Genomic DNA, 13743 nt, shown 5'->3' with positions numbered 1-13743 from the left:
TTACTAACTTCATCTTACAAACAACTTCATATTGCCTTTAAAAAACCTGTGTACTGTATCGGTATGAAGGGGGCCTGGGGTTAGATGATAGCAAACCATAATACTGGGCTAGTGAACTTGTTCCCGTCAATGACTGGCTTTTTGCAGACCAAGACGATCCTGTTATTATCTCAGAACTACAATGGGTGGAATGTTTGGTGCCCTCAATCTACTCTGTGGCACTAGGAGATGCTAAGGCCTTCACTCTGCCACAAGAACAGCAATTCTCTGTAATAATGTAAAATATAGTTTGGTGGTAGGATTGAAGTAATTGTAAAATAAATATAAAACTAACATGGACAATGCAGTGGTAGGTGATGTAGGGAACTGATCCATTGTTAAGGCAATATCATGGTGGGTGAAACAACATACAACCTATTGATGACGTAGGATGAGTAAAAGTTTGGTTAACAGCTTTGTGTTGCAGTTTTTCGGTCCTACCACTAAGTAGCAGGGTATTTACCAGCTGGAAATAGAAGACCTGTGGTGTTAAGACAGTTATGGTGGGATAAGATGTGTTTCTTTTATCGCTTTATCCTCAGTGTGGGCACAGAAAATGCACACAATTTCCTAAGCACATAAAAATCATGTGCACTTAAGAGGGCAAACATGGGGGTGACTGGTGAGTTTTAAACGTCTTATTTGTGGTACATAGCCAGTTTGAAAAATGTGGCGAAAGTGAAACTGGACAATGGCAGCTTTACAAACCTGTTTTCATTGAGGTCTTCACCCTTCATAAACATATTGTAGTTTATAAGGTGGTAAATACTGATACATTTTATTTGTCCTACAAAGTCAGTACATAAATGTTCAACTTTGTACCCCCCGTTTGATAAAGTTAGATAAAAATAAAAGGTGTCAACGATCGAGTTAGAGAATATACCTTTAGGACGACAAATATTACATGCAAAATCACAGCTCCTGATTAGGCAGACTATACGGCATTGAAATGGACAAATTTCGAAATTATCAGATGTTCGCTCAAAAAGTGACTATAGTTTTTCATATTTTTTAAAATCAATCTGAAGTCTACAGAAATCCAGTTGTGTGTTGAGATCTGTGACAGGTGAGGATGGTGGCGGAGAAGGCCTCTTCAGGAATAAAGCACCTTCTCTGTGCTGCTCAGAAAGCTAAAGTGGACCACGATTAAAGGGACTAGAAGGAAAAGGCACGAGATATTTGACCCTCTATCCATTTATGAAGTGAAAATATGTCTGCAAAAGAATATGACAATACACACAAACAAAACCTTTTTCTCGATTTCCAACCGTGTAAGAATACAAAATAAATGTTTAAACTCTATTTATATTTTGTTAAAATTACCCTTCCAAAGAATGTATTTTTAACTTAATTTCCAAATATTAATTGAAAAGTATGTACAAAGTATTTCCCCAATATTTGCAGAACAGTATTTCAGAAATTCTTCTGGCCAAGTGAGCATTGTTGTTTCAGATTTTCTGTGGAACGATGCAGTATGGCTAGTCACAGTCCATGTCTTGGTCGTCCATCTCAGGCTCAGGAGGACAGAGGTCTTCCAAAGCCAGCTCTGAAAGAGGAGAATATGACTGTCTAAAATGATAAACAACAAATTCACAGAGAAATGCAACACGAAGTATATATTAAGATGGTTGTAGTTAAAGATTCCTAATTGGTAAATACTTGGCCTCTGATGAAACAATCCCTTAGGGTTGGAAAATCTCTGAGTAGATTAACTCATTTTTTCATATTATTAGCTTCATCATAAAACAGAAAACTGTTCACATAGGCATGTCATAATAAAACAAAAGCACACACTCACCTTGTTTAAATTGCAACCCCGGCCATCAATAAGCATACACATTTATATAGGCCTAAGCGTTACTTAGCACCTCATTCTGCAAGGAGAACAATCCCAGTTAGTAAGTATCATTAATCGCCAGTATTTACCGTAGTGCAGTAATTACAGAAACGTGGGGCTATAAGCTGTCTGCCTGGTGCATTTCATTCGGGCAAATAGCCATGGTGTGCACACTATGAACTTGAGCTGGAATATTAATTTGGGTGCAACGTAAAACATTTGATTATTTTCGGGGGTGAGGTAACTGAGTACCCACCTTAAGGAATAATTATAATTAATGTCATGGTGAACCATCAGTCACTAACCGATCTTGAGCTAAACCCTTTCTTAGCTATGGAACAGAGCAATCAGACTTAACCTAGGGAAATGGGTAAAGTAGTTATGCAATACCATACGAAAATAGTAATAAAATCAAAATGCAAACCATTAAAAATCTTGAATTAGAAAAATAGAGTAAAATTCAATAAACAAAATTACACCAAAATGAAAAAATCCAAAAAAGGGAAGCATATGATTTTTGAAAGATTTAAGGAAAAACAGGCACGAAGCGTCAATGGTAGTCTATCCTGGTGGTAAACCTTGCCATAGGCACAATTTGAGATTGGCCACGACAGAAAATGGGTAAACTAGCTTAGTTTGTCCTAGTGAAAACTTTTACCTTCTGACATAGTCCTTTAAGTCCCAATCCATCACAGGAATACATTCCTAAAGCCCCCAGAACCTCAGGAGAAGCACTTTCGAATTTGGTAGGGCCTCAGTTGCACACCCAGTTCAGTTCTCGCCCAAGACAGAAGCTGTGCTGTTCTTACTGATTTATGTTAATTTGATTAGCTGAAATTCTCTGGTTAAGGGCTGCAGTCGCAACTTAAACAACAAATCCAGGATATTGGCAAAATCTTTAAATACATTACTGAAACATTTTATTACGTTAAAGCATCTCGGGCAATGAAGTAACCACCAGGGTTTGTGATCTGCTGTCTATTTTATAGGCTTGGTCTAACTTTCAAATGTATTTACAAAAAGAAAATCACCTTACTGTCCGACAGGAATAATTTGTTACAGACAAGTACTGAGGGCACAGGACCTCTGTCCCAGCACTGCTGCCCGCTTAGGGGCTCTGCTGGTTTCTCTCCAAGGTAGGATACGTGTGAAGAAGGTGCAGGTCTTTACTAGGGTCACCCCACAGATTGTGGAGGCCAGTCTACAACTCTGTTAGATGCTGTTGGAAAAGGCCCTTTCTGCAGGGTTTTTCCTGGCTTCTGACCTATTTTGATCCTGTGATGATTTTCGCTTTTGCTGGCTTTAGGACTCTGGGCACTTTACCACTGCTGACCAGTGCTAAAGTACAAGTGCTCCCAGTCTAAATGGTATTGGTGATTGGTTTATTCATGAATGACATACACAATGTTTTAGGAAGTCCCTAGTACAGTGCACAGTGTGTGCCCAGGGCCTGTAAATCAAATGCTACTAGTGGGCTGCATTGTGCAAGATATAGATATGGATATGGAGTTTGGGGGCTCCAAACTCACAATTTAAAAATACACCTTTTGGTGAAGTTGTTTTTTAAACTGTAAGTTTAAGGTGTATTTACTCCCTTAACAATTCTGTGCCTGGCTTGGTTGTGGAATACACGTCTGGGTCAGGATGATCATTGGGCTGTTTGTGAATTCACTCTAGACAGTCAGACAAAGGGAGCTAAGGTGGGCCCTGCATATCCCGATGGGTCTTCCTGGGCTTGAATGGTGGGAGAAGCTGACAATTGCACCTGAATAGGGCTGTGCCATTCCTTACACAAAGCAGTCACCAGCCCCCTGGAGTGTGTCGGGGAAAGGGCACTACGAAGACTTTCCTTTGAAGTTTGCCTACTTCAAAGGCAGAAATGAGTAAAATTACTGGACCTCAGAGACCACAACTTTTAAATCCTACTGGACACAGGACATTCTGCCAGGAAGAAGAGCTAGATGCTGTAGGAGAGAATGCCACTCTGCCTGTTGCTTTGCTGGGCTGGCCTGCTGCTTGCTACTTCTGTCTTGGGAGTGAAAGGACTGGACTTTGCTTTCTACATCCTGCTTCCAAAGGTTCTTCCAGGGCTTGTACCGAGCTAGCCTCCCGTTATAAGTCTCAGGGACATCAAAGACTTCATCTGCCAGCACCTGGGCTCTCTTGCTGGGAGTACCGACTCATCAAGTGATCCCAAATCCAGTTACTGGACCCCTGGGAGTGAGTTCTGGTTAAACAAAAAGAAACCAAGTACATAGATTCCAGAGTGACTTTGGGATTGGCGCCGCTGTCAGACTTTGCCGCTGCCTGTACTGGAGCAGTGGTCCTCACAGAGTGCAACAACCGCTACTGATGACCCAGCCATATACAAATAGGTCTTGGCCCTGTTCCTCATGGGAACAGTCCAGCCCACACTGCCAAGCCAGGTCCTCCTGGATCGGAAACAAGCATCCTAGGACTGACACCACTGCAGCTCCTTTGAAGTTCTGCCACAGCATGAGTCCTGAGTGCGGTGTCCCCGACGTCTGGGACACCGGACTCAGCTGCAGCATCTGTGGCATGTGGTGTCCGCGAAATATACAAAGTACACTGTTCCACACAGGAAGAATAAGAACGCATACAGGGCTAATGATAGTAGTTAGGGAGAGCCCTCATACATCCAATAGGATGTCAAGCTTCATCACTGGGCAATCTCCGGTGCTGCAATGTCTGACGGGCTACCCCTTTTAAGGTGATCGTTTACCCAAATTGGTCAGACCTAGAATGAATACTGGCTACCGGAATATGTATGAGAGAAGGAAAAAGTGCAAGTTAAAATTGGCTCAAAACCATAGGCATCACATTTAATAATTCAGAAGTAGGTTAAGGCCACTTATACTCCTTTGTCCAACACTATTAAAAAACTAATCAATAAATGTTGGACCATTTTACAGAGCGGCGGGATACAGATCCCCAGGCCCCTTTTTGCTTTTAAAAGGACCACCAACATTAAGATCTGGTGGTTCATACACGTCCCTGTCAGAAACAGGACCTACCGCTGCAGAATACCCTCTGGAACTTCCCCCCGGTCACTGGTCACTACCCTTGTGGTTCCTGTAATGTCTGCCCCCTAACGAAACTACTGGACAGTTTGGACTTGAATACATTGGTACTTGGCACCTTATCAGACATACCAACTGCAATACACAACACTGCATCTATATGATTACCTGTCCCTGTGACTTACGTTATATTGGTATGACCACAAGGCCCGTTAAACAGAGGATCAATGAACATCGGAGTAATATTAGGTGTTCTCGTGTCACAACTAAATTGAGTTCCCATTTCTTGGAAGCACTTCATGGTCCTGATGATCTATGGTGGATTGTCTTACAGGCACCTAAGTTGACTAACAACGACCCCAAAGCCCTGTTTAAGACTGAACAACGCTGGGCTTTCAGATTAAAAACATCCAGTAAGGGCCTGAATGACGATATCTCTTGGTGTACCCTGACACCCTAACTGCACCCTGTGATATCAACAAACTATGATTACCATCACCTGGCTTACATTTAAATTATTCACTGCCCTTTCCACTGACGCTGTATTTGTCTTTATATCATGGCAAGAAAATGCTCTTGCATAGATAGATCAATATTAACTTCTCTTTGTAGAACCTTTTTTCATCTTCCTTAACTGCCTGTTCCAATTATAATTTTTTATATTTTATCTTTCTCCTCAGTCCCCCCCTTTTTTTCCCCCCACGTTTTGTTCCAATCGGGACATACTTTAACGATGGCTGCCGCATAGTTTTTACATGCGGGCCTTCTTTTCTTTTCATTATTTTGGTTTTGCCTGATGTGGAGGCCATGTAGCATTGACATTAGGCCTATCGGGTACCAGGAATCCCTTCCTGGTTAGATGCCAATGATCCCGTCTCTGTGCCCTTTAAAACCACCGGGACCGCGCTCCTTTAGTGGCATCAGGAGCACGGCCCAGGGTAGGTTTATTCCACACACCAGGACGCATAAAATGTGAGTACTGCTGGTCCTTCCTTATTTAAATCGCTGAGTTTGGGACCGTTTTCTTTACTTTTTAGTTTTCTGGACAGACGTACTGCTGGTTTCCTATCGTTTTACCCGACTTGGCTGCTACAAGAAAGAACAAAAAATTCCACCTGTGTGTATGTTGGGTCACGGCCATTTGTTTAATGCATTTCCAGTGCACATAAGTGGGGTGGTTATTGTGAGTACTGTACCTCACACTAGAAAGCTACATTTGATTGAGGAGTATCATTATGATTTACCAAATATGATTTTACTGTAACTGGACCCTGATATCTTTATGTGACAGTGTTAATTGTACATCCAATATATATGCCTTTTTCATGTTTTTGTGCCCAGTATTATTCTCTTGGCTTTGAGGCTTGCATACTCCTATGAAGTCCATACTCTGTGACGGGATGGTAAGCCAATTTTATTATTTACCACACTTGGGACTGGTTTTTGCATTCATCACTGCGTCTACCTTTTTATCCTCACTACGCACTTTTAATTTCTTTAACAATGAACCTCTAGGTTTTCACTTTTCCACAGGGCGACAGGCTGACCATACTTAATGTAGACTGCCCGTCATAGTCAATAAGTGACCACCCAGTACTTAGTTTTTTCACATTGGTATAGGAGAAGTAGTAGTAGCGGTCCTAAAGAAGAGCCACAGGATTAATAGTGACCACTTAGACGCAAAACATGTTGATCTCTTTCCTCAGGAGTTGGGGCACTACCCTTTTATCTTGAGTGGAGTGCAGTGGAACATTATCTCCATCAACACTCCCCCCTTGTTTACTTTTAATCTTGGCCTTAATCTACTTCTGAATGATTAAATTTGATGCCTATGGTTTTGAGCCAATTTTAACTTGCACTTTTTCCTTCTCTCCTACATATTCAGGTAGCCAGTATTCATCCTAGGTCTGACCAATTTTGGTAAACGATCTCTGGTTAAGTACCACCACCTTAACAGGGGTGGCCCGTCAGACATTGCAGCACCGGTCTGACAAGGAGATTGCCCAGTGATGAAGCTTGACATCCTATTGGATGTGTGAGGGCTCTCCTTTACTATCACTAGCCCTGTATGCGTTCTTATTCTTCCTTTGTGGAACAGTGTACTTTGTATATCTCATTGACTATAATTGGGAGAAAGTCCCTGTTCCCTCCTCCTTTGTAAACTTGGTGTCTGCAACATTGTGAAGTCTGCGCCTTGCATCTAGATCTGCTGGATTGACTGACCCCAGCAGATCATAAGTAACCAACCGCTTGCCATCGCTGCCGCATCACCTCAACTGCAACCATAAGGAACCAACGCCTTGCTTCACCTCACCTCCCCTGCCTTGCAGTAAGGAACTGATGCCTTACTTCCCGGTAGAAGTAAGGAATCGACGCCTCACCTCCCTGACTCCGTGCAACGTCTTTGCTTCCTCATTGTTTTCAAAGGTACTGTGCCTGGGGTCTGTGCAACTCCGTGACTGGCCTGCACTCCCTTGTGATTGGCATTGGACTGTTGGGAATGACTCAGTCCTAGTTGGAGCTATTTTGTGTCTAAGCGCTTTACTAAGATTTAATCTTTCAAAATGTGTATCTTTGCTTGTGCATGTTGGATTTTTGTCATTAGGATCTTGTTTTACTGAGATAAATACTGCTATTTTCCTATACCAGTGTGGAGTACCTTTGTGGTGTTTTCACTGTGTTACTGTATTTGTGTGTACAAATACTTTACACATTGCCTCTGAGATAAGCCTGACTGCTCATGCCAAGCTACTAAGGGGGTGAGCAGGGGTTATCTTAGCTGTGTGGCTCCCTTACCCAGACTAGAGAGAGGGTCCCTACTTGGACAGGGTGCAAACCACTGCCAACTAGAGACCCCATTTCTAACGGATGCCGTTGGTGGGAGCAGGCTTAGGAAGACTCCAGAACCCATGCGGCCTCACTGAGAGAGAAAAGCCTGCAGGAGGACAACGGGATGAACTGTCCAAATAGCAGACTGTCCAGGCATCTGGGATTGGTCGGGACAGTCCTTGTTTTCAAATAGGTCAAGAGAACACAGAGAGAGGCAAGCTTTCCAGTGCAGAATTATTTTGTAGCCCCTAACAATAATTTATTTAATTAATATAGTAATGTGCTAAACTCTCCAGAGCCCTTTTGAGGCATCAGCAGAGTGGACAATTGCCCCGGGCACCCATCTTCCAAAGGAATCCCAGGCAAAGTGATCAAGAAGTTCCAAATGTCTGACCAGTGAGAGTAAAATACAGTTTTTTTTTTTAAATTGACCTCAGGCTTGCATGCTTCACAGAAACTTAGAGTACATGCCCAGCCTGCATTAGGGAGGCAGAGGCTTTTAAGCTAAAAATGATCCTTTGTGTCTCATGCGTTTCATCTTACTTAACCTTCCTGTTTCTAACTCACCCCTCTCTTTCTACTCCTCACGTCTCTATTTACCTCTGCAGTCCATCTCAGCTCTCAATAATTCACGTGCTTTTAGCTCACCTCTCTCTAAATACACCTCTCTACTTTTCCTCCCTATTTACTGGTCTCTCTCTACATCTCAACCTGCACCCCCACTGTTCCTCAACTATCTGCTTCACCCTTCTCACTGCTCAGCTCCATCTTCCCTTCCTGTATCTCTCCTATACCTACTACACTTTTCATTAACTTCCTCATCTCTTCCTCTTTCCATTTCTCTATCCCTTACCTCATCCTACCCAATCACTCTGCACTCAGGGTGTCAGAGGTCAACTGCAGAGTCCAGTCCAGGTTGAGCTGCAACTGGTTAGATGGGTACTTCCAGGAAAAGACCTCTTGCAGCTTACAGTATCCAGATCTTGAAAAGGAGGCCGGCCTTAGGTTCCTTGGAATCTACTTCTTTGTCCTGGGTATAAGAGGGAGAAGATCCAGCCGTCATGGCTCTTCTCAGGCCACAAAGAGCAGGTCCAGTCCTCTTCTCACCTTCTGCAGATCCAGAAAGTGCTCTGAAGTGGTTGACTGAAGGTGTCTTACTGATGCCTGGCACTAGCTAGTGCGTGAGGAATGACACCTTGGCATACCCTAACTAATGACGTAAAGTTCCCGGGAACATTGCTACCCACTTTGGGCATTTTCAAAATGGTAAAACTCTTCGAGGACACTAAACATGGGCAAGGGCTGGGGCTATGTGGGGATATTGTACTATGGTAATCAAAGTATCCTCCCACATACAACACTAAAATCCAGTTTAAGTAGCTACTGTCCCATATTAAACCCAGTGACAGACCCCTGGTAGGACAAAAGCAGAAATCTTCAGCAATCAGACAGGGGATCCAAAAGAAATGCCTTGGCATTATGTTCTCTCCACTTTCAAGTGTGCCCCAAGTGTTATTTATGAACTCAACCGAGCTACCAAGCAGAATTCAACAATTAATCAGGATTTGACACTGTAGTGCGAAAGGAACGCCTACATCTCCCACCCTGCATATTCTGGAAAGTTCAGAAGACTCATCTCTGCTCATTTAGGTCAGCCTAATAATTGCTCCTGGGAGGCATTTCACACCTACTCAAGGCTAATTACTGATTTTGAGAAGCTAGAGAGCTAATGCAAATGATCCTCCTAGCACTTAATGCACGGAAAAGGTAACTTTCTAAAAGCTACTTTCTTTAATTTTAATTAAAAATCAAACTTCACAACTGAATTAAATTTTTAGTACCTTAAAAAAAATAGTTGTTTCATTATTTTTCTAATGTGTCCTATTCCAGAGATAGAGTACTAGCATTTTAAGGACAGCCAGGCCTGTCACGATGAAAATAGCTTTTGGGTGCTAGTCACTGTGAGGGCATGTTACCATTAAATTGCTACATGCCCTACTGTTAAGTACCAGGTACCCTGCTTTGTGGGATACAGGGCCTACATAGGAGTGCCTCATTAATATTTATAACAAAGGTTTTGACATGTCAACACAGTTTATTATACAGTTCAGTTCATAGTTTATACACTGCTACCGCCCTGCTACAATGGTAGGTCATGCTAATGGACGGCACAAAGTGTATGATACAACAGGTGCTACTTCCACAAGCAACATTTTACTTACAGAATCAGGGTCTGTTTTGTACTGTATATAATAATGACAATATTAAATAATAGAACAAGTTACTTACCTTAACCTTCAGTAACACTCTTTCTAGTAGACACTATCTAACCCAAGGTTGCTTACCTTTTGAATATTTCCCCAGGTGTCAGACTGAACCTTTAAACTTTTGAGCAGTACATCCGTGCATCAGTAGGTGGCATTGTACTGCTCACACCAACACTGTTCTGCTCCAGAAATGATGTGCAGAGCCAATATAGGTATCACTCCCATACAATGACATCAGTTGCTTTCGAGGTAGTCTGTGCCCAAAGACGCAGAGCCCCATTAGCAATCTGGCATCAACCAATGTGTAAATTCCTAGACTTGGAATTTTTAGTGGCACAGTCTGATTCACAGAACAAAGAGGAAGAGAGGACGGTTGGTGAGGAATTTGCGGTTACAGTCTTTACCAGAAAGAGCGTTACCGAAGGTATGTCATTTGTTCTTCCAATAGAGAATTATACTCGCAGATTACTGACCTTTTGACTAGATACCACCAAAGTATTACCTATTTGGAGGTGAGCCAGCGACTTTTCTCAAACCAGACAGGCCTGTAGGTCCAAGCAGGCATAAAATGCCTAATCAGAGGCCACTAGAATGAATGGCACTTGGTCATTCTTGATCTTCTTCAGAATTTAGCGCAGGAGAGGTAGCAGCAAGTGGTGAAGAGATTACTCATAAGGAGAACCTTTGCTCAAAGAATGGCTCAGATGAAAGGGAGAATCTGGGAAGCAGTCAGGTGTGACTTCAGCAGGATGCTGGTGAACTCTAAGGACCTTAGGTGGCTCACCTTAGCTAGAGGTGGGAAGGAAGACTGCCTGGGGGGGAGCCTGCCTTCATCAGCCAATCATCAAGGTAGGGGAAGACTGGAACTCCTGACCACTGAAAATGTGCTGCCACCACTGCCATCACTTTCGTGGTGAGATTAAAGGAGAGCTCAGTTAACTGAAAATGCTCCTGTTGCACCATGAACCACAGGCTGCGCCTGTTGGCCCACAGAAATGGGTTGTGAAAATAATAGTTCTGCAGGTGCAACACTACTATCCAGTCTCTAGGATCGAGAGCAGACTGAACCTGGGCCAGAGAGAGCATCTAGAACTTTTCCTTGTAGAGGAGCGGTCAGCCATACCTCTATTGTACAATTTTCAGCACCCACCAGTCCTGTCTAGAAAAAGAATCACTAGATAATGTCTGACCAGAAGACTGTGCTCCACTAAGAGCACACTAAAGGAGTTAGGCAGATGGAGCCATTCGGGCAGTGGGGGGGACAGATTGTAGTTTGAGGCACAGATGGACAACCGACTGGTGTGCTGTTCCTGACTGCTGGGTTTGTGGGTGACATGGCCTTGGCTATGAAAGGGCTGGAACTAGGCTATGAAGTGGTTGTCCTCTGGTAGAGCCACTGAACGGCTGAAAAGGTTGTCGGACCGGCAGACAAGACCAAGGAGTGTACTGTGGCTCTGCTTTCTTTGAAATGCTCCAGGGCAGAGTTCACTTTGTCCCCAAAAATGCAAGTTGTGTCAAAAGGCATGTTTATTAGGACAGACTGTTCAGTGCTGCAAAACTTGCAGATCTCAACCAGGTGCAGTGACATATAGCGATTCTAGTGCCAATGGCTCAACCAATGGAATCCACGACAACCATGCTAGACATTCTTAGATGGAACTGACAGGTCTACTTGTATCTTGTAATTAAAAAAGAAAACTATAAAACTACAAGTATCAAAATATTTACATGATAAGTGGGGCTTCAAGTCAGCTCGATTCTGCCACTGCTTCTGCCAATGACCGCAAACAGCATAGGGGAATGGGTGAGCCCACGTCTGTCATTGGCTCTATTGCCTTGTGAGTGACAACATTTTGGTCATTCTTCTCAAAATGAGTGTGCTTCAGCATCAGGGCTTTGGGTCAATTCTTTAGTTTTCCATTTTTCTAGGTCATGTTTAATTTATTTTCTTCTTTTTTATTTCTTCAGAGTATTCTGCAGCTCCCCAGACAGTGGTACTGAGTCACTTGCTTGCTGCTCATTCCACCTGCTAAGCACTCATCCAGCATGACCACCGCTTCTAAACGGTTGGCCATCTTGGAATGGGACTGTCCATGTTGTATTAGTTTTAAAAGTCAAAGAAGCCTGCCATATTTAGATGTATTACAGCAGCCATATTGGGTTAGCACAACGAAGATACATTATTCTCAATGTATTATCATTCTGTATTGTCTCCTGAGAGGCCATCTTGGAATGGTATTGTGCATAGTGCATCATTGTTATAGTGCTCCAAGACGCGGACTCTTGGCTTCTAATAGTGGCAGCTATGTTGTAAATTTAAAATAAAACACTGTACACTACCAGTGTAGCAGCTGTCTGCTGCTACACTTAATTTTATTTTTTATTGTATGCATATGCCCACAAAATGTAGGGTGTGGTATGCTTTCATTTTATTTTTATTCTTTAATTTATCTTGCATATGTTAGTTCAGTTTGTGGATGTTTTGCTGCTGATAAGTGTATGAATGTAAGAATGAGTCAATGGGTGGATGAATTGATGCATGCAAGCGAGGTTGAGTGACAGAGGCATATACAGCAGCTCACTAAGTGCATAAACCCATTAGGAACAGTGATGAGCAAAACCTACTGGCATTGTCAAAGCTTGTTGTCACTCCTTCGGTTTCCAAGCTATGCCACTTCACGAGTAGATGAAAAGTTAGGGTAGTCACCCTCTAATCCCTCCATTCTTATCCTCTCCTGGCAGAAAGGGTACTCTGAGCTTTCGCGAGAAGTGCAAACCTTTACTTTGCAGACCTTTTGGCCTCTGTTTATCCACCCTCTAGTTGCTGACAGCACACATTGTGGCTTTAGTGCTCTAGCATACTTTATTAATGAATGCAAATTTTGAAAAGAAAAAAAAAACAGAAGCATGGCTACCTGCAACCTCCTCCTCTTCTCCAGGGCGTGAACGGCAACAAACATTTCTCTAAAATGCCAAAAGAAATTATGCCTGTAGTTTTTTGTAGTTGTGGAGTGATTCCTAGAAACAGTGCGAAGGCAGTAAGTTGCCATCCTTTACTCATACAGTCGAGCTCTTTTATCATTTATCTTCACATCACTTACATTCTGGCATCCTGTGCAATACTGCTAAGACCTTTGCCATCTTGTGTCCTTTCCTTTGGCACCTAATCCCATACAATAGCCCATTTTATCCTATAATATTTTGTGGTCTCTCCATTCTATGCCCTCTCTTCACTGTGTTCTCCTAATTCGTGTGCCCATTCCATTTGTGACCCAGGAGTAATCTCCAATCCAGTATTCCGCCATATTATCTCCGGTGCGACACACTTTCATCTCATGCTCTTCTATACTGTGTAGCTCTCTAAACTTCTAACCTGTGCTATAGAACAAAATGGTTACCTATCAGTAGGAGTAGGTTTGCAGCTTGAAGAGCTTTCTGCATTCACATGCTTTGCAGTATTTGTTGTGGTGGTCACGGTGGAAGTTGGTGTCTTTAACAGTCTTCTTGGGTTGCCAGTTTTGATTTCCACCATAGTGCTTCCATTTGTATCCTTGCTGTGGCAACCACTAGATCGTCCCAACTCCCGATGACTGGTGACCATTTGTTGCAGATCCATTTTTTGGAACAGTCATATGTACAGTCTTGCATATGTTATTAGTGGTATCCATGATGCCATCATGCTTAATAGCTCATGACTGTCCTCACTGTCAGAGACTGCCCCTTCCTGTAA

General features: G+C 42.8%; 1 protein-coding gene across 2 annotated transcripts in view; it reads right to left on the bottom strand.

Annotated features, from left to right (window-relative positions):
• Nucleotides 1–789: 789 nt before the first annotated feature.
• Nucleotides 790–13743, bottom strand: part of ATRIP (ATR interacting protein) — a 266785-nt gene continuing 253831 nt past the window's right edge. For both annotated transcript variants that reach the window (XM_069206686.1, XM_069206687.1), the window contains one exon: nt 790–1585. In XM_069206686.1, the coding sequence (XP_069062787.1) occupies nt 1518–1585 (68 nt within the window). In that variant the 3' untranslated portion in view covers nt 790–1517. The remainder of the gene's footprint in view (nt 1586–13743) is intronic.

The sequence above is a fragment of the Pleurodeles waltl genome, chromosome 9 (genome assembly GCF_031143425.1).
Source record: "Pleurodeles waltl isolate 20211129_DDA chromosome 9, aPleWal1.hap1.20221129, whole genome shotgun sequence".
Lineage (NCBI taxonomy): Eukaryota > Metazoa > Chordata > Amphibia > Caudata > Salamandridae > Pleurodeles > Pleurodeles waltl.
This window is presented reverse-complemented; position numbering and strand designations above follow the sequence as displayed.